Raw genomic sequence first — 19,610 nt, forward strand, 5'->3', positions numbered from 1 at the left:
GTGACTAGTGGTGTGCTGCAAGGTTCTGTTCTTGGACCACTACTTTTCAATTTGTTCATTAACGATATAGGAAAGGATCTGATAGGAAGTGTTCACTTGTTTGCTGATGATGCAAAGTTGGGTAGAGCAATTGTGAGTGCACAGGATGATTTGGATAGTTTGGAGGACTGAGCTCAGGAAAATGGATGTCAATTTAATGTGGCAAAGTGTAAGGTTATGCATTTTGGAGTGAAAAGATTAGCAGCAGTATATCACATTGGTGGAACCGTACTCCAGGAGATTAACGAGGCCAGGGATTTGGGAGTGTTGGTGGATAGAGAGTTGAAGTTTAGGCAGCACATTGCAAAAGTGGCTAAAACAGCTCATCAAATCACTTGGTTACTGTAAAATACTTTAATGAGCAGAGACAAAGAAGTTATTGTTCCTCGATATCGAGCCCTGATAAGATCCCATGTGGTCTACTGTGCCCAGATATGGGCGCCGGGGTTTCTTCTTGATGGGGATGAGGTGGAGAGGATCCGGAGATGAGTGACCAAGATGGTGGTAGGTCTGTGGAATGAACCTTATGAGAACAGATTGAAGATTTGTAGGTTGCAAAAATTTGTTGATAGGTGGAAAAGGGGTGATATGATTGAGACATTGAAATTACTGAAGGGTTTCTATAAGATTAATCCAGAAGATATTTTTGAGAATAGGGCTGGTGGTGGGAGGACTAGGGACCATACATGGAAGCTGAGCAAAAATGTGGTTAGCAGGGATGTTAGAGCTAGGTTCTTTACTTGTGGAATCGTAAATGAGTGGAATAAGCTGCCAGAGTCTGTTGTGGGTGCTATGACCATGAATGAGTTTAAGGCGAGGTATGATAGATACTGTGTGAAAGACGAATAGTTGTTCTTGACATGATGTTAGGGCCTCCCTCGATGAGTCTGTCGGCTCCTTGGAGTTGCCCATAATAATAATAATAATATTAAGTAAAGTAATTATTCTAACAAATGTGTTGTGTCTCCGTAAATTCTTCAGTGTTAATGCTGACCACTGTGTAACCCTAAAAGAAAGAATCAGCATAAGGACATTTGGGATTTGTATATTATTAAAATTATTATTAAAACACTTAAGGAATTGAACAACGTAGTTAAGGATATAAATTAAATTAAACTTTAATAAATATTTTCCGATATTTCGGCAACGTCACGTTGCCATCTTCTAAAGGAACTTACAAAAAAAGTTACATGCACGTAGGCACTACAACACAGAAATTGGGAATGAAGAGATGAAGCTATTGTTTTCCTAACAGTCCTGATGGTGCCCTCTAGCGGGCTAAGTAGGTGTTCTTGGCCGTTGGGCTGAAGGTCTGCTGATGTAGGCCTCCCAAATTTGGGCAGTCGCATACAACCAAATTTGTTGAGGTTTGGCGAATTTTTTAGGGCTGAGGCTGATTCCATAAAAAGTCTTTCAAATTTGTATTTGCTACGGTGTATCACTGTAGCTTTCTTCCACCGTATTCTGTGGCGTGTATCCAGAGCATGGTCCGCAAGCCCAGAATGACTGTATTTGTGAAAACGGATGTAGTCCTTGTGTTCTGACATTCTGATATTCGCTGTCCTGCCTGTTTGGCCAAAGTAAGACAGTTTACAACTGCAAGGGACCTGGTAAACACCAGGTAGGTCTAGGGGAAGTGGTTGGTCTTTAGTGGAGCGGATAAGGGATGCCAATTTTCTGTAAGGTTTGTAACAGGAGGTCAGGTCATGTTTTTTTAAGATCTTGGTAATCTTTTCCGAGGTGCCTCGGATGTAGGGAATGGTGATGGATTTAGAGTAATCCTTGTTGTGGAGGGGATCTGTGGTTTGTAGGTTCTAATATTTTTTGGATTTTTTTTTGGGGGGGAAAAAATCACATCCTCAACACTTTCTCAGCCATTGGCTGAGAAAGTGTTGAGGATGTGATTTAGTTCAGTGTTTAGGGCCAAGTCGTTTGAACAGATTAGTTTAGCCCTGTTGTATAGTGTTTTCACTACTCCATATTGTTGTGAGGGGGGGGGGGGATTGTTGGTGAATGTATCTGCCTGTATGGGTGGGTTTTCTGTAAACTGAGAAAACCTAGGTTCCATTAGGCTGGCGGGTGACTAGTGTGTCTAGGAAAGGGAGGCTGTTGTTTTTCTCTTTTTCCAGAGTGAATTTGATTCTGGGGTGTTGGTTGTTTAAGTGTGTTAAGAAGGAGAGGAGTGTTTCAGAGCCATGTGGCCAAATAGCGAACACATCATCAACATAGCGAAGCCATATGGTTGGTTTTTGTGGGGCAGAGGCTAAGGCTTTTTCTTCAAAGGTCTCCATAAAGAAATTGACCAAGGGTGGGGAGAGTGGTGAACCCATGGCTGTCCCCTCTATTTGTTTGTAGAATTTTCCCTGCCAAATGAAATAGCCTGAGTTCATTGTGAACTGAAATAAGGCTGAGATATCGGGAGAAAATTTAGCTTGGATTAGCTCTAAAGTTTCCTTGAGTGGGACATTTGTAAATAAAGAGGATACATCAAAGCTGACCATTATGTCAGTATGTTGGAGTGTAAGGTTTTCTATGCTGGCTTTGAAATGGGCTGAGTTTTTTATGTGTGATGGTGTGTTGCCAGTATAGTGTGTGAGCTCTTTGGCCAAATGTTTAGCTAATTTGTATGTAGGGGAATCAATGCCATCCACTATGGGACGTAATGGCACATTTTCTTTGTGTATTTTTGGGAGTCCGTAAATATGGGGGGGGGGGTATAGAGTTAAACGGCTTTAATCTGTTGGTAACTTCTACAGGCCAAGAAGTGACTCTCTTAAGGAGCCTGTGAAGTTTTCTAATTTGAGAGTTGGTGGGATTGTAATTGATAAGGAGGTAAGTGGCCCGATCTAATAGAAGAGCATTCAGCTTACCTGTGTAGTCCTTTTGGTTAAGTACTACAGTTGCATTTCCCTTATCCGCTTTGGTGATAACTAATTCTTTATTATTCTTCATTTCTTGTAGAGCTTTATATTCCTTGTTGGATATGTTGGTTTTTGGTGGTCTTGCTTTGGAAAAGACACAGGCTACATCCAGTCTTACACTGTTGGCGACTTGATGTGGAAGGTGGCGGATTCCGCGTTCGATCTGGATCATAATATCCTCACTAGGTATTTTATTGGGAGCAATGGTGAAGTTTTGTATATTGTTAAGACTTGGTTGGATGTAAAATAGCATCTTGAAAGAAAGAGAATGTCTAGTTTCTTCAGTTATTAGGAAGCTGTTCATGTGATGTGTTTGCCAGGAGAGGGTGAAATGAATGCTAGTCTAAGCAGAAAATCTGATCTTGTCTGGTGAATTGTATATTACGGAGGGTAAGAGAATATGCACTGAGATTTCTTTTGCAAGATAAGAGGCAAAATAGTGTTTTGTCCAGATTATCCTCACCACGTTGAAGGATAATGTGTAGATTAGTGTTTAAGGCACTAGTTGTAGATGGTCTTGATGCTTTGCACTGCATGGTTTGTCAAATAAGTGGGATGAATGGAGAGTACTATCATCTGGAAAGCTGTGGATAGGATTGGTGGTGATTGAGAGTAGGTTGTTTATATACATGAGAAAAAGGATAGGTGATAGGGCAGAGCCCTGAGGCTCTCTTGCATTGGTGATGAATCTTGAAGAGCGAGAGCTACCAAACCAGTTGCAGAGCATGCAGGTAGTCCACAGGATCATTTCATTTGGCAGGCCTCAATGCCAGATACAATCGAATGCTCTTAAAATGATGAATGACAGCACAAGTTGCACCAAATCTTTCCATTGCATATGTCCAGTGTTGAGTGATGTAAGCTAAGAGGGCACCAGTGAATCTTGAATGATGGAATCCATACTGGTAGTCATTGATTAATTGAATGGGACCTCCAGGTAGTGGAGAAGTTGGCTATTGATGACTTTCTCCATTACTTTGCAAGGACTGAGGCGATGGTAATTGATTGATAGCTTCATGGTAGACTTCTGCCTCTTTTTTTTTTTTTTTTGAAATAGGCTGGATATGTGATTACTTCCACTTGTTAGGATAAGTAAGAGCCATATATATAATAGAGCGTAGAGATAATACAGGAGAGGTGTTATTTCCAGAGCAAATGTTTGAGAACAAATGCCAACAGGACCAGGAGACTTTTTAGTGTCCAAGATATTTAGTAATTTCCTGATGGCTTTTGTTCAAAAAAACTACAGGAAGCATAGCTTAGATTCTGCTATGGTAGGTGGCAATTTGCCTTGGTCATCAGTGCAGGAGTTTGAGGAAAAGAGTAATGCTATGAGATTAGCTTTATCTTTGGGTGAAGTAACAGTGGGGACATCAGGATGCGAGAGAGGGATGGAAGAGGAGGTGAGCAGAAGCACACTCTAGCAGCCTTAGCAAGGGAGTAGAAAGCACAGCTTCCATTTGGACAGGAGGAAATTTTCTACTGTTGGCCTTTATGAAATCGGATTTGGATCTGCTGATGACTGTTTTGCATTTGTTTCATGCTTTCTCATGCTTTGACATAAGCAAAGTATGAGAAAGGATCATGAAGCTGGAGTTCTTGATGTGAGTCACATGCGGTAAGCTGAAATTTTTTCAACTATTCTAATACACTTTCCATTGAATCAGGACTTGGAAAGTGAAAGAGGATTCTGGGTAGAATGGGTGATGAAAGCCTCCATGCTGGTGAGGATAAATTCTGTGATTTATTCAGAGCATGTGTTAGGGTCAGATGAGCTGAAGCAATAATCTGACCATGGAAATCAGAAATCTTAAGTTCTGGAGGTCAACCCAATTGGCACCTTTTTTTAGTGCCAGAAGATTCAAGGATGCATGGCTTTAGAAAGAATGTTGTGTGCATGAGAGGAGAGTCATGTAAGATTGTGGTCTGAGTTGCCGGGGGGGGGGAAGAGTGACCTCTCTGGTGTCTTTGGAGGGAGAACTGGTTAAAAAGAGACCCAGGTATTGGATGAATGAAGAGAGTTGTCTGGAATTCATCTAGGCAGATGAACAATTTGCATTGCGTCTTTGCTTATGGCAAAGATTTCTGCCTCTCATCCAGCTTGACCAGTAGTAATGGAAATGAGAGCTATTTGGAAATTATGAATATTGAAGTTACCTAGGAAGATGACTTCACTAGTTGGATGACTGGATTGCACATAGTCCACAGGAATATGAAGATGTCTGAGTAGTTATTGGAGAACAGTAAATGCAGCAGATGAATATTACTAGAGGGCAAGGAAATCTTGAGCCAGAGGAGGTCTAAAGCAGGGGATTGTAAATTATTCATTCTCTAGCATGCAATGTCTGATCTTGAAATCATGTAGTGTATAATTTGGACACTGGAGATGGAAGTTTCTGTCAAGAGTAGGCGATCTGGTTTGGATGACTGTAAGTGTGAATGTCATTTATGTTGGTGTTAATGCCACGGATGTTAGTGAAGTAGAAGTGAAAGTGAGTTGTTAATTAGATGAATGTGACATGTTTTGTATCGAGTGATCGATTCTGTCGTGTATTTTTTATTGGAATTAATTTATGAAGAAGTAGTGAGTTTTTAATTAGATAATTATAGCATGTTTTGTATGGTTGTGTTGCGTATTTTTTATTGGAATTAGTTTATGAAAGAGATGGCTTTTTTGTTATGTTCACTGTCATTGTTTGTAAGCTTCATCATTAGTTTGTTTATGTTTAAATGGAAGGATAGAATACATATAGTAGTAAGAGAAGATATACTTTGGACATGACAGCCATACAGAGAGTGACCAGTTTACTTGCCATAATGTTGCCTTGACAGTATCTCCTGTCATCTCCAAGCATGACCTGGTAGAGTATATGGCAACAAGATTATGTGCCAGTTGATTGGGAAGACTACTCCTGACAGGTTTGGGGCTCATGCACTAATTGGTAGCCAGTCTGTAGAATCACCATTTTAACTGATGAACCCTCAAAATGAAGGAGGCTATGGGATCTCTAAATATGTATGGCATGCCATTGAGGGATATCACTCTCATTGCACAGAGAGGACCATGAAGAAAAATAGAAACTACAATCCTTGCTCTAAAGGCCAAATATGGCATATTCCACTTCAGGCCTCCAGTAAGCTAAGTGGTGATAATTTCACCCAGGTGATGAAGCCCACCTAGTTGTCTAGCTGGCATTTCCTCCAGCTAGGAAGGTATCCCTTCATAGCAGGAATAATTGCTGATTTTGCCAGACCTCTTTTTGTGAAAACAGGCCACACCACAGGCTAGGTGGGGTTGACTGGATGGGGGAGAAGGCTGTACATTGCAGAATATGTGGTAGCAGGATTATCGGGAAGATGGAATTATTATTATTATTATTGCAGAGACACCTTCATGAAGTCCTAAAGCTCAGAGTGGGAGACCCACTATCAACACAATATCTATCATACCTATCCTTGAAACTATTAACAGACATAGTGCTCACAGCTGACTCAGGCAACTTATTTCCATTCATTCACCACTCTCCAAGCAAAAAAAAAAAAAAAATCTAGTCCTCACACCCTTGCTAACCACACTCTTACCCAACTTCCAAGAATGACTTCGTGTTCTGTCCCCCCCTCCAGCCAAGTACTGAAATATTGCCTTTGTCTTAATCCTATAAAATCCTTTAAGTAAATCCTTAAATGTTTCTACCATATGACCTCTTTCTGCCTATCAACCAACTTCTGCAACCCACAAACCCTCAATCTGTTGTGTAAGGAGTATTCCACACTACTCATCATCTTGGTCACTCACCTCTGGATTCTCTCCACCACTTCCTCATTCCCCAGTAATCCCGATTTGGTCATATCAAGCTTTATAAAGAGGAATGATAACTCCCTTATATTTGCTTGTTAGTGTGTTCTTCAATAACCAAATAATCCTGTGAGCTCTACCCTGACTACTCTAGCAGGGTAGCTGCTAGAGTAGTCAGGGTAGTAGTAGCTTGCAGTATGGGTAGTAGCTACCCCATACTGCAAACCTATTTAAATCATTCTGCAAGTTCTCTACATCGCCCTGATTAATTCTTACCCTACCCAACTTTGCATCATTAGCAAACAACTGAATATCTCCCTTAAAATTATTTCCTATATCATTTATATAAAAATTTAACTGCAGTGGTCCAAGCACAGAGCCTTGTGACACCCCACTAGTCACCTGCCTTCTCGTGGATTTTGCTCCTCCATATACTTCTTTTTTGTATATGTCAGTCAGCCACCCTTTTATCCATATCACCAGTTTCATATCCATCCCCCATTTGTTGCAGAGTGTGTAATAGAGTTCCATGTGGTATCCTGTCAAATACCTTTGCAAAGTCCAACAGTATCACTGTGTTTCCATTCCCTTTATCCAGCTCAGCTGTCACTCAATTATAAAAAGTTTGTAGATTACTAAAGCATGACTTACCCTTCACAAAGCCATACTGCCCCTCATGGAGTATCATATTGTTATCCACCCATTCCTGAATTCTCTTTTTGACCAACTTTTGCAGTACTTTCCAAAACTTTCATAGTTTTTACATTCGCTTTAAAATAAAGCTGGATCTAATATCCACTTTGCTTATGCGATTTTGCATCTCTGAACTGAAGCCTTTGGTTCTTTATTTTAGTAATTACTAATATTATTAATTTTCACACCAGGAAATTATTTTTTAGTGCTTTCACGAGTACTCCTATTATCATAAAATTTCCATAAATTATCTGCCTATGCTCTTTCTCTCTTTTATTCTTACAATTTTCTTTTTGGCTTTAGCCCAGTTGCATTTACTGTTCTCAGTTCTACCTAATCTCTTTGCTCTTTCTGCAGCTTTTCAGTCTTGCACTTTGTTCTGTGAAGGACTACACAAGCACGCTATTTCTTTATTCTGGTCTTCTACTCTTTACTGAACTTTTGACACCACACTTTCACTATTATCACCTATAGTGACATTTTCCAGGCTTCTATCAATACTCTCTACTCTACTGTCATCTAATTTGTTCTCTCTGCATTTACTCTGAAAACATTCATAAAGTTTTTAAGGGAAAAATAAAGCATGTGAAGGCATCCTTGACATAGGTGAGCAGGAAAAAGAACAAATGATGCTGAATTTGTTTCCTCAGGTTCTGAAATTGGGTGGGATAATCAACACAAGGCATGAGGGTGATTGTGGACTGAGGGATATACTGTAGCTTATGTACGAGGATTGTTTGGAAAGTTTGGTAAAAAAATAAGTTAAACACATTTTTTTGGAAAAAAAATCACCTTTATTTCTCAATATAGTCTCCATCGAGATCTACACATTTGGTCCAGCGAGTTTCATCCCATCTAAAAAGTAGGATTTGTCAAATTGTGCAAAATAGTCATTGACAGCCTTGATGACATCCTCATTCTAAGAAACCTTTTTCCCACCAAGCCAAATTTTTAAGTTTGGGAACAAGAAGAAGTCACACAGCGCCAAATCCGGAGAATACGGTGGATGTGGAACCAATTCGAACCTCAATTCGGGCAATTTTGCCATTGTGATGGCTGATGTATGAGCCATCACAATGGCCTATACATTGGCCTTGATGAAAGAGCACTTTTTTGTGCTCCAATCTTGGCCATTTTTTTCTTCTGTTCTTCTTTTAGATGGTCCAACAATGATGCATAATAGACTCCTGTTATTGTCTTATCCTTTTCCAAATAGTCTATCATGATAATTCCTTGGGAATCCCAAAATACACTGGCTATCACCTTCCCAGCTGACAAAACGGTCTTAGTTCTTTTCGGTGCTTCTTTCACCAAGTTGTCGACTGTTTTGACTGCTGCTTGGGCTCAGGTGTGTAGTGGTGGATCCAAGTTTTGTCTACAGTCATGAATCAACACAAAAAATCCTGCAAATTTGCTATACATCACCAAACACTGCATTGAAATGTCTTTTTACATGCATTTTTGATCGATAGTCAACAATTGTGGCACCCATCATGCACACAGTTTTTCATGCAGGATATTATACACCCATTCGGTTGAGACACCCACAATCTCATCAATCTCATGCACTTTCACTCAGTGGTCTTCCATAACAATACCATGGATTTTGACAATCATTTCCTTCATAGTGACCTCAGTCGGGCGTCCAGAGTGCACTTCATTTTCGATGGACTCATGACCACATTTAAACTCATTTATCCAAAAATAAATAGTCTTTAATGCTGCCACAGAGTTCCCATGAAATGCATCTAACTCGGCTTTGATCTGCATGGCCGTCTGCTTCTTCAAATAAAAATGTTTTATCACTGCATGAAACTCGTCTTCCTCCATTTTTATGAAAAATGTGAACACGGTCATTTTAAATGTTTGCCAAACGAGAACTACGTGTCGCATATGGCTAAACTTTTGCCAGGGATCACGCAAAAGATGATACGTGCCGAAACTGGTATGAATGAACATATTGTGTCGCTGTCTATTGGAAATTTACCACACTTTTCAAATAGTAACCCTCGTATACTAATGCCAGAAGCATTCAGAAAAGGAGGAAGGAGTTTTTGGTTTTGGTTAGTTCAGCTTGGCCAAAAGTTACAAGTATTAGTGAGACTTAATTGATGTAGGATGATATAGGAATGGAAAGGGGTATCTAGTATTTTCAGAAAGGATAGAGAAAATGGGACTGGGGAGGAGTTTTCTAATGATAATCAAAGAGAAATTGAAGCCAAAAGATGTTCAGCAGGAGGACAGGGATATATATTGCAGTGCATTTGAAGCTATCTGGTGTGAGATGAGGGCAACAGGATAAAATGTTAAAGTATATAGTTTGTTGCTACTGTTAGCCAGGGTGTACAAGGGAAAATATGGATGATATACATCAGCATATTTGTGCAGTGAGTGCAGGACAAGCAATTATTATGAGTCTTCAATCATGAGGACATAGATTGAAGGAGGAAGGGAAAGAAATGGCATCTATAATACAGCTATTAAGAGGTAATTCCCTGAAATGGCATGTAATAGAGGGGACTTTGGATTTAAAAGTGATGATAGCATCAGAAAACTTGTCAGGTAACCAAAGTAGCCACATGGCCAGGTAGAGTGATCATGTGGCCTTGATCTGGGAAATTTCCAAACAAGTGAAATTTTCATATAAGAAAGGATATATGTGGAATTACAGAACAGGTGATTTTGACAAGCTGAGGAGCCAGCTTGGAGCAGTGCCATGGCATACCAATCTGCAAGGTAAAATTTATCAATACATGGGAGATGTTCAAGGGTTGTTTGCAGAAAACAGTATCAGAATTATATCCAAAGTCAGGAGTATAAATCAGGCAGGAGTTTGACTGATGTATAGTATCATTAAGCAGAAACTGAAAAAAGTTCTGAAATGATCTGCACATTCATGAGCCAAGAACATGAAAAAACTTCCTTATCCAGTTGATAAGGAAAGCAAAAGCACATTCTGAGAGGAAGCTATCCTAGTAGACCAATGGAAATCCCAAAGAGTTCTTTAACTATGTGGTAAGTAAAAGGAGGAATGAAGGAAAGCTTTGATGTACTGATGGTAAGGATATAATATGAAATAATTGAGTTAGGGAGCAAACATTTTACATGGATGTACTGTCCATGTGGAGATACTCCACTACTAGATGTGACACTGACTGCTGGGAGAATAGAGGTAGATGAATTGGAGGTGCCTTAGGATCTTGCAGAACCTTAATGCAAATACAGCCATGATATTAGATGGGATATTCAGGAAATAGTTTGATAAAGGTAATATAGATATCTTAAATAAATTGCCAGTGTGGGCAAAGGACAATTGTTGTCAATTTAATGTTGTAAAATGTAAGGTAATGCATTTTTTTGGGATGAAAGGGTTACATAGTTTGTATCATATTGATGGTACTAGAGTACAGGAAATTGATGAGGCCAGAGATTTGAGGGTGATGGTTTTGAAATTCACAGGACATATTTCAAGAGTTGGCAAAAATAGCTCAGAGGACTACTTGGATGTCAAAAAACACATTGACAAGTAAAGATAAGGAGATTATTATCCCTCCTTTATAAGGCTATGATTCAGCCACATGTTGACTACTGTGCACAGATTTGATATCCTGCATTTCTAGAGCAGCGCTTCCCAAACTGTGGGCCGTACGTTTTGTTGAGGGGCCGTGAAATAATGAAAACAAATTTCAAATGTTTTAAGACTAAGTGTATTTTTTTTATTTTAAAAGAAACGTATTTAACTTTTATTATTTCTTTTTTGTTATTTTTTATATTTTAATGGAAAAATTCACACATTGGTGTTGGTTCACAAACTTTGCTTCCTGCGTATTTCGGCACTTAATGAATATTAGTAAATATTACTTATTCATATGTTTCATTTCAAAGCAGTGGTTAATTGTATTTACTTCAAATGCTCTCCAGGGAAGTTCCAAATCTTTCTGTCCCTTTCATAACGCGTTCGTAATCAGGGACTGTTGATATTGACTTTATATACATATCAAAACTCATTTTATATTATCACTGTCATCTGAGCTAGTTTTCTGTTACCAATAAAAGTTTCGCATATACTTCACACATGAAAAAAAGCTTAAACAAGTTCATGTGGGTATATAGTAACTCGCTTGCAGTGGTAAACAACACGCCCTCCCTAAGAGCCACTATACTGCAGAGGCAATAAAAATAAGTACTTTTATTATGCCAGTGAATAAGGTATGAGGAGTCTGTGTAATATATTTCTCAACAAATAGTGCAATTAGAGACTGGGATAAAAACACACTAATTAATGAATCACATGTCCCCTTATACAGAAACTATGCTGTATAGACTGAAACAAAACCATATGTTGCATGGGCAAACACAGTATCTAACTAAAAACTATTGTTATTAATTAGATGTATGTGAGTTCGATTTCCCAAGGCAGCAATAAAATTCAACCGAACGTGTTAAAATTCGTAAAAGTGTTAAAACTAAGTAATATATATATATAATGAATGTTATGGCAGTTTCACATATGGAATTCGGTTGAAGAGAGTTAGCATTTCAACTCAATTTTCAGCTATGCTTTTATCTTTTGATTGCACGATCTTTTGTCGATACCGCACCAATCATATGCACGTTTTAATAAACAGACTGCCTTTGCTGATTGTTTCGCGTTAGGCTTAATTACCGTAAAAGGAGAAAAGTCACAAAAGTGAAAAATGTTCCTGGTCCAGGGGGGATTCCCTTATTCAGGTAATATTCACTAATTTCATGTTATCAGTCTGTGGTGTGCCAGTATCGGTAAGTGGTGATGTTATTTGATCTATTCTACGTTAAAAAATTTAACTCTGAGATGAATAAGTGACTGATAAAAAATTAAAAAAAAAATCCCGCGAACAATCAGAAGAAGAAGAAACAGACTGAAAAAAAAAGGACAGTATTTCATATTTTACCAGAACAGCCCACATCGTCTTTAGAACCAAACGGTAAGAGGCAAAAAATGTAATATATGCATTTGATTTTTGCAATATTCGCTGTGTATGTTTTGTATTGAATATAAATACAATAAATATTATAATAATATATCTCTATTACGATTTTTTTTTTCGAGGGGGGCCGTGAAATATTTTAATTTTTGCAAAGGGGGCCCTGACATCCAGAAGTTTGGGAAGCACTGTTCTAGAGGACTGGGAGGTGGTAAAGAGGATTCAGAAATGAGTGACCAATCTCGTGACAGATCTGTGGAATGTTTCATATGAGGATAGATTGAGGATGTGTGGGCTTTAGAGTTTATCAGACAGGGGTTCTGATAGAAACATATACATTACTAAAGGGTTTCTATAGGATTAACACGAAAGAAATTTTTCGATATATGGGGAGTGGGGGGAAACAAGGGGGGGGTCACACTTGGAAGTTGTCTAAAAGTATGGTTAGTAAGGGTATGCAGACTAGGTTCTTTGCTTGGAGAGTGGTGAACGAGTGGAATGGATTGCCAGAGGTAGTTGTTAGCACCCAAGCAGTAAATAAGTTTAAGGAGATGATGGGTATTGTGTTAATGGATATAGTGGGTCTCCACAATGAGTCTTTTGACTCCTTGGAGTACCTGGAAATAGAGAATCAGCTCTGGGTAGGCACCAAGAGAATGGGAAGAGAACAAAATAGTTCCATTACATGAAGAAGGCTATAAGACAGAAGTAGCAAATTACAGATCAATCAGTATCTCATATGTGGTTAAGACTGGGAAGTTAGTAAAAGAGCAAAATTTCAGGAATGGGATTGACAGGAATATGTGGAGAAAGCATGGTCTTGTGATGGGCAGGTTTGTCTTAGTAATTTGCTCACTTTTAGTTTTTATAATAAAGTGACAATTGAGTTGGATAAAGGAAATGGCTATACCATTATAATATATCCAAACAAGTGAAGGCATTTGACAGGACACCACTTGGAACTTTAGTAATAAATTGGAACAAGTGGAGACAGATATCCTACTGGTGATATGGGTAAGGGAGTTGTTGATGGACAGATGTCAGAAAGTAGTATATGGGAAAATTGAATCCAAGAGAATGCCAGTGACTTGTGGTTTACTGCAGGGTCTTTTAGCAGCTCCCATTAATGATTCTACAAATATATGATAAGGGAGTTTATTATTCATGTTTATAAGTGTTTCATATGATCACATTTTGTCTTGTTTATTTGGCTGGGCCTCTTGAGATTATACAGTGGCACAGATCCAGAATAGTAAGTGATCAGGATGATAGCATACTCTCCCTAAGAATAAAATGAAAATTTTTAGGTTACAAAATCAGGTTGATAGTCATAAAATCCTGGATATAATAGCAACATATCAGCTCCTAGGGGAATTACTTTTGTAGGATAGATGCAGAAGAAAATTTTCAGTACTTGATTGCTGTTAGAGGAGAGAAAATAAGAAGTTACCTATGGAAGGTGAATAAAAATGTGTTTATGAATAATGTGCAGTGTGTTTTGTTTATTGAAGACAAATCTCAGCTCTCGTAAAGTCCTAATGGAGTGGAAGAAGGGAAAAATAGTTCAATTTGTATAAAGGAGCTCCAAGACTAAGATAGAAAATTGTAGGCCAATCAGTATCTCAGGATTGGTGGTAAAGGTATTGGATCAGACAGAATTCAGGAATGGGTGGATAACAATATGATACTCTATTGGGGGCATCGCAGCCTTGTGAAAGGTATGTTATGCCTTAGTAATTTACTCATTTTTTATAATAAATCGACAGTTGAGTTGGTTAAAAGGAATAACTACACATTTATACTGTTGGAGGAAAGAGTGCTGTAAAAGGAATTAGAGATGATAAAGGTGAAAAACTGGAGGAAAACATATCCTTGATGTATAGAGTCATTACTTTGAAAAATTGCTAAATGAAACAATCAGTGACAGCACAGTGGTAAAAAACACTCAACAGGCATGCAACCAAGTATACATAACTATACTTGAAGTAGAAAAAGCCATCAAAAGCCTGAAATGTGGAAAGGCAGCTAGAGTAGATGATATTCGACTAGAAATGATCAATTATGGAGGTATAAAAGTCTTACAGTGGCTGCACTGCACTGCATAGTTCAGAAGGTATGGACAGAGGGACGAATTCCAGATGATTGGAGTAGAGCTCTCATAGTACCCAAATATAAAAAGGGAAATAAAACTGAATGTGAGAATTACAGAGGTATTTCCCTACTCAGTGTTCCTGGTAAGATTTATGCAAGTATACTTGAGAAACAGTTGAGAAGGATTGTGGAAGGGAAGCTTGGTGAAGAACAAGCTGGATTCAGGCCAAATAGAGGCTGCCAGGATCAGATTTTCACTTTATGATAGATAGTTGAGAAATGATGGGAATATAACAAAGATCTGTATTTAAGTTTTGTAGATCTGGAAAAGGCATTTGACAAGCTGCCAAGAGAGAAGCTATTCAATATGCTACAGTTATATGGTGTCAATGGGGCATTATATCAAGCAATACTTAGTCTTTATTTGAGTTGTAACAAAAAAAAAAAAAAAAAAAAACTATATATACAATAAAAAGTTAGGAAACTTTTTACTAAGTTAGGAAAAAGTTTCCTAACTTTTTATTGTGTACTAGGGGGCTCTTCCCCCCCCCCCCTGGCACCTACGGCACCCAGCCCCTGTGTTCTGGACTGGTAGGCCGGTTCTCCTTGAATTCTGATGACTCAAATTTCGAAGACTCGACCCTCAGGATAGCCCCTGAGTGTCGAGTCTTCGAAAGGGGGGTCTGGCACCCAGCCCCCCGAGTTCCAGACTGGCAGGCCAGTTCTCCTTGAATTTTGATGATTCGAATTTGAAAACTCAACACTCAGGGTAGCCCCTGAGTTTCAAAATGTTTCAAATAACTTGACAAAAAAACGTGACACAGAAAACGTTACATAAAAAGGCTTATCATTTTATATATATAGGGTAGATATAGTTTTTTTTTTTTTTAGGAAATTTTATTGACCTTTTTAGCTATGTTACACTAGCTACTTAGGTGATGCTTTTTGGAATTGTCAGTTATTGTTTAATTTGAGCTTAACATGTACTGAAAATGCCTGTGACACACAGGGAACATTATACTATTAAAAAATCTTTTTATGTGATATTTTCCGTCATTAATTTTGTATCTGTTACATAAATTGGAACAAATGGGGATAATATGAAACTGGTGATATAGATGTGAAGTTAGCTGATAGTAGATACCAAAGTGTAGTATATGGAGGAACACAATCCAGGAGGAAAGCATATACCTGATTAAAGGTATATGCAACAGGTATGTTACTCTATGCTTGTACATAAATTTATTTATACATAAACGATATAGGAAATTATTTAAAAGTAAATATTCTGTTGTTTACTGATGACACAAAATTCACTAGTTTAATAGTTAATAATGATGATGTAGAAAGACTGCAAGATGATTTATACAGGCTGACAGTATGGGCAAAAGTTACAGGTACCATTTTAGTGTGGAAAAGTATAAAATTATACATTTTGGGATGAAAAAATTGCAAGCTGTACACTATGTTTCGAGAGCTGTATACGGAAAATTGATGAAGCTGTAGATTTGGGGATTTGAAGTTCAGAGCGCATATTGCAAAAGTGTCCAAGGTGGCTCATAGGATTACTCAGTGATTGATGAACATACTAACAAGAAGAGATGAGGAAGTTATCATTCATCTTTAATAAATCTTTGTTATTCTGTCATCTGGATTACTGTGCACAGGTCTGTCCAGCTGTGTTTCTTGGGAATGAGGATGTGGTGGATAGAATCCATAGGTGAGTGAGAAAGATGATTAGTCTGTGGAATGATCCTTGCACAACAGATTGAGAGTTTGTAGGTTGCAGAAGTTGGTTGATAATCAGAAAAGAGGACATATGATAGAAACATTTAAGTTACTAAAAACATTTTATAAGTTGATGTAAAGGAAATTTTTAGGCACTTGGCCAGAAGGTCACAACTAGAAGTCATCCTTGGAAATTGAGTAAGAGTGCAGTTAGTAAATGCCTCAGTACTAAAACTTTGTTTGCTTTGGAGAGTGGTGAATGAATGGAATGGGTTTCCGGGGTCTGTTGTGAATAGTACTATCCATACTACTCAAGGAGTAGTATGGATAGTGTGGATCTTCATATTCTCTGGAGATTCCTGTAATAATAATAATAAAATATTAGAAAAATGGACAGTGAAATGAGGTTTCAAATTTAATTTGAACAAATATGAGTATGTGCAGTTCCATAAATGATATTAGCTAGATATAAGTTGAGTGAATTCAGTAAAAGATTTGGGTATTTTTGGTTGATAGGGAATTAAAGTTCAGGAATAGTAAAATAACTTGTAGTGAAACTTGACAGATTGTAGGATTAATGAAAAAGAAATCCATATATGTAGAGAAAGATAATAATGTTACTGCAGTCAATCCTATATTGAATTATGAATTCCATCCCACCAAGGTTTTTAATGGATATCATTGAAAATCAAGGGCATTCAGAAAGGACAGAGTGCATGTAGAGGAATTGTATCATGATAGTTATGAAAATGAGTTAGTTAGTTGTCTGATAAATTTATCTAACAGATAAATTTATCTGTTAGATAAATCATTACTAAGAAGCCAAGAAACTTGGCTTCTTAGTAATGTACTTATTGGTAATGATAAAGAATTCAATCCTATCTACTATGTTCTTCTGACTGGTTTGCTTGTTTTCTGGAAGGGAAAATGCTGCCACCACCACCATCTGAGACTAGCTAACTCACGTTCACTTGAAAAGCCAACCATGTAACGAGTCACGTGTTTGTAGCTAGTATAAATTAGAGGAATATGAATCGAATCTCCCAAGTCAGTGCAACTGTGTCTGGTGAAATGGCTGCCAGAAGGGAACTGACAAAGTTTGAAAGAGATGTTGTGATAGGATGCCATGTTGCAAGCCTATCTGTTTGGCAGATTGTTGACAAATTGGGACATCCAGGTCAATAATCAGTGATACCATATTAAGATGGTAGGCAAGGAGTCAACTACTACCTGCAGTGGATGACTAACCACACTCACTGAATGTGACCATAAGGTGCTATGAAGGATAATCACTCGAACCAACATGCAGCATTGTCTTCAGTGATGCAAAGAGCATGGAAACTTGAATCACACTACACCCTCTACTGAGCAAGATAGACAGATGTGAGTGTGGTGGATGCCCAGTGAATGTCTCTTACCAGAGTGCATAATCCCAATTATGAAATCAGAGGTGGCAGTGTGATAGTATGGTCCTGTTTTTCCTGACTGAGACCTCTGTTTGTGGTATGTGAACATTGAATTCTGAGAGGTATCTGAACAATGCAGTGCACCATGTCATAAGGCTACTGCTGTAACTATGTGGTTGGTGGACATGAACGTCGCCACACTTGACTGGCCTCCACAGAGTCATGATCTCAATCCTATTCAACATCTGTGGGATGGACTGGTGCATGGGGTGAGGTCAATAGATGTTTGCCCCACAACAGTCCAGGACCTACAGGAAGAATGGGCCAAAATTCCCATTGATTGCTATTGTATGCATGTGGAAAGTATGTCCCATAGGATTGCTGCAGTCATTTCAGCAAAAGGTGGTCCTACATCTTATTAAGGTTGTTGCCATGGCTGTTTGTTCTTCATATTATGGTGTTTATTGACTTCTTTCTAAGCAGTGTACATAATTCATATACATATTTTCAAAGTTCAGATTTTTACTGTTAGGATAAAAAAATCTTTGAAATTGCTTTCATCGGCAGGTTATAGACATGATGAATCCATATAACTTTAAGACAGAATTAGTTAATTTTCCTGGGTAGAGGATAAGTTAATTAAAATTATGTATAATGATTATCTAATTTTGCAATGTTGAATATGTCAGTATTGTTGTGTGTGTCTGTATATGTATATTTTCATGGTACATGTATCAGTATGTAGTTCATCTTCTGGTGGTTTTTATCCAATTAGGTTAATCAGTTTTTGGACTGTGGGTTGGAGAAAATTGTTTGAAGTTTAACTTTGGTTTGAATAGATTTTGATTATTATGTTTAAGAATATTTATACAGTATTTGTTTCATGTAGGTCATACAGAGTCTTGGGGAAAAGGGCAGCCGGGATTACTTACACCATGTTTTTCAAAAGCGGTACCTGACGGAACTTATGGACCTATTCTTCCCATAGTGAATTCGACATATACATTCTTAACAGAATTTTTTGAAGAAATCAGTGAAGTATTTCCTGACACATACTTGCATCTGGGTGGCGATGAAGTTAGCTTCAATTGTTGGTATGACAGAACAAATTGTTGCTAAATGCTTTTAAGTGCAAATGCTAATTTTCTTGTGCTTTTTTTTTTTTTATCTTTCAAATTCCCAGTTAAATGCAATGACTTTTTTTTTTTTTTTTTTTTGCATTGTTACCTGGAACATGGATATTTTAATAATTCCAAATTCAAATAAATGAATCTGGAAATATTAAAAATCAAATAGTTCAAACTATTCTTTGTTCATCTTATTTATTCTTGAAAAAATTAATTATATAAAATTTTATAAATTATAATTAAAATTATATAGAAAATAATATAAAAATGCGGATACTAGGTAATAATGGTATTGTCTTAACAGCATTTCCCATCAACCAAGTGAATTCATGTTTGTGCTGAACAGTGGAAGTTTCTAAGAACAATTCTTTTATAATAATAAATGAAACCCACTTAGCTTTTGCCAAGATGATTTTTTCTTAACCCAACTTTAAAAAAATGCATTTTAACTTTTATTAGGGCTTTTTTTTTTCACCTAATAACACTGTTTGTACTTTCTTATGGTTTCTTCAGAGACTGAATAATAATCAAAAATATCCACACTGGCTCATATCAGAAGTTATGTAGTTTGTTCAGTTCACTATATGCAAGTAATCCCTTTCATGATTTTGTTTGTTAAATAGTCCATTACCGAGGCAACTTGGTAATGGCTTATTGTTATGTAAACTGTCATAATGCTGATACTCTTAGAAACTTTGGTTTCTTTGTGATAAACATTTGTTTCTGTTGGGTTGTAAAATATTGATATTTTATCCATTTTTTCGATAGTTAAGCAGCTAAACTAAACCATTTTAAATCTTTTCTTTCAAAATGATGTAGTATTTAATATTCACTTAATAGCAAAG

The 19,610-nt window shown here is 37.5% G+C and overlaps 1 protein-coding gene across 1 annotated transcript in view; it reads left to right on the top strand.

Moving 5' to 3' along the window:
• Window positions 1–19,610, top strand: part of LOC150106614 (beta-hexosaminidase subunit alpha-like) — a 261,896-nt gene that overhangs the window by 133,637 nt on the left and 108,649 nt on the right. The window contains exon 9 of the mRNA XM_090393228.1: window positions 18,528–18,732. Coding sequence (XP_090249354.1) covers window positions 18,528–18,732 — 205 coding nt within the window. The remainder of the gene's footprint in view (window positions 1–18,527; window positions 18,733–19,610) is intronic.

This window comes from Typopeltis vanoorti, chromosome 5, assembly GCF_054136105.1.
Source record: "Typopeltis vanoorti isolate ZY-2024b chromosome 5, IOZ_Tvanoo_1.0, whole genome shotgun sequence".
NCBI classification, from domain to species: domain Eukaryota; kingdom Metazoa; phylum Arthropoda; class Arachnida; order Uropygi; family Thelyphonidae; genus Typopeltis; species Typopeltis vanoorti.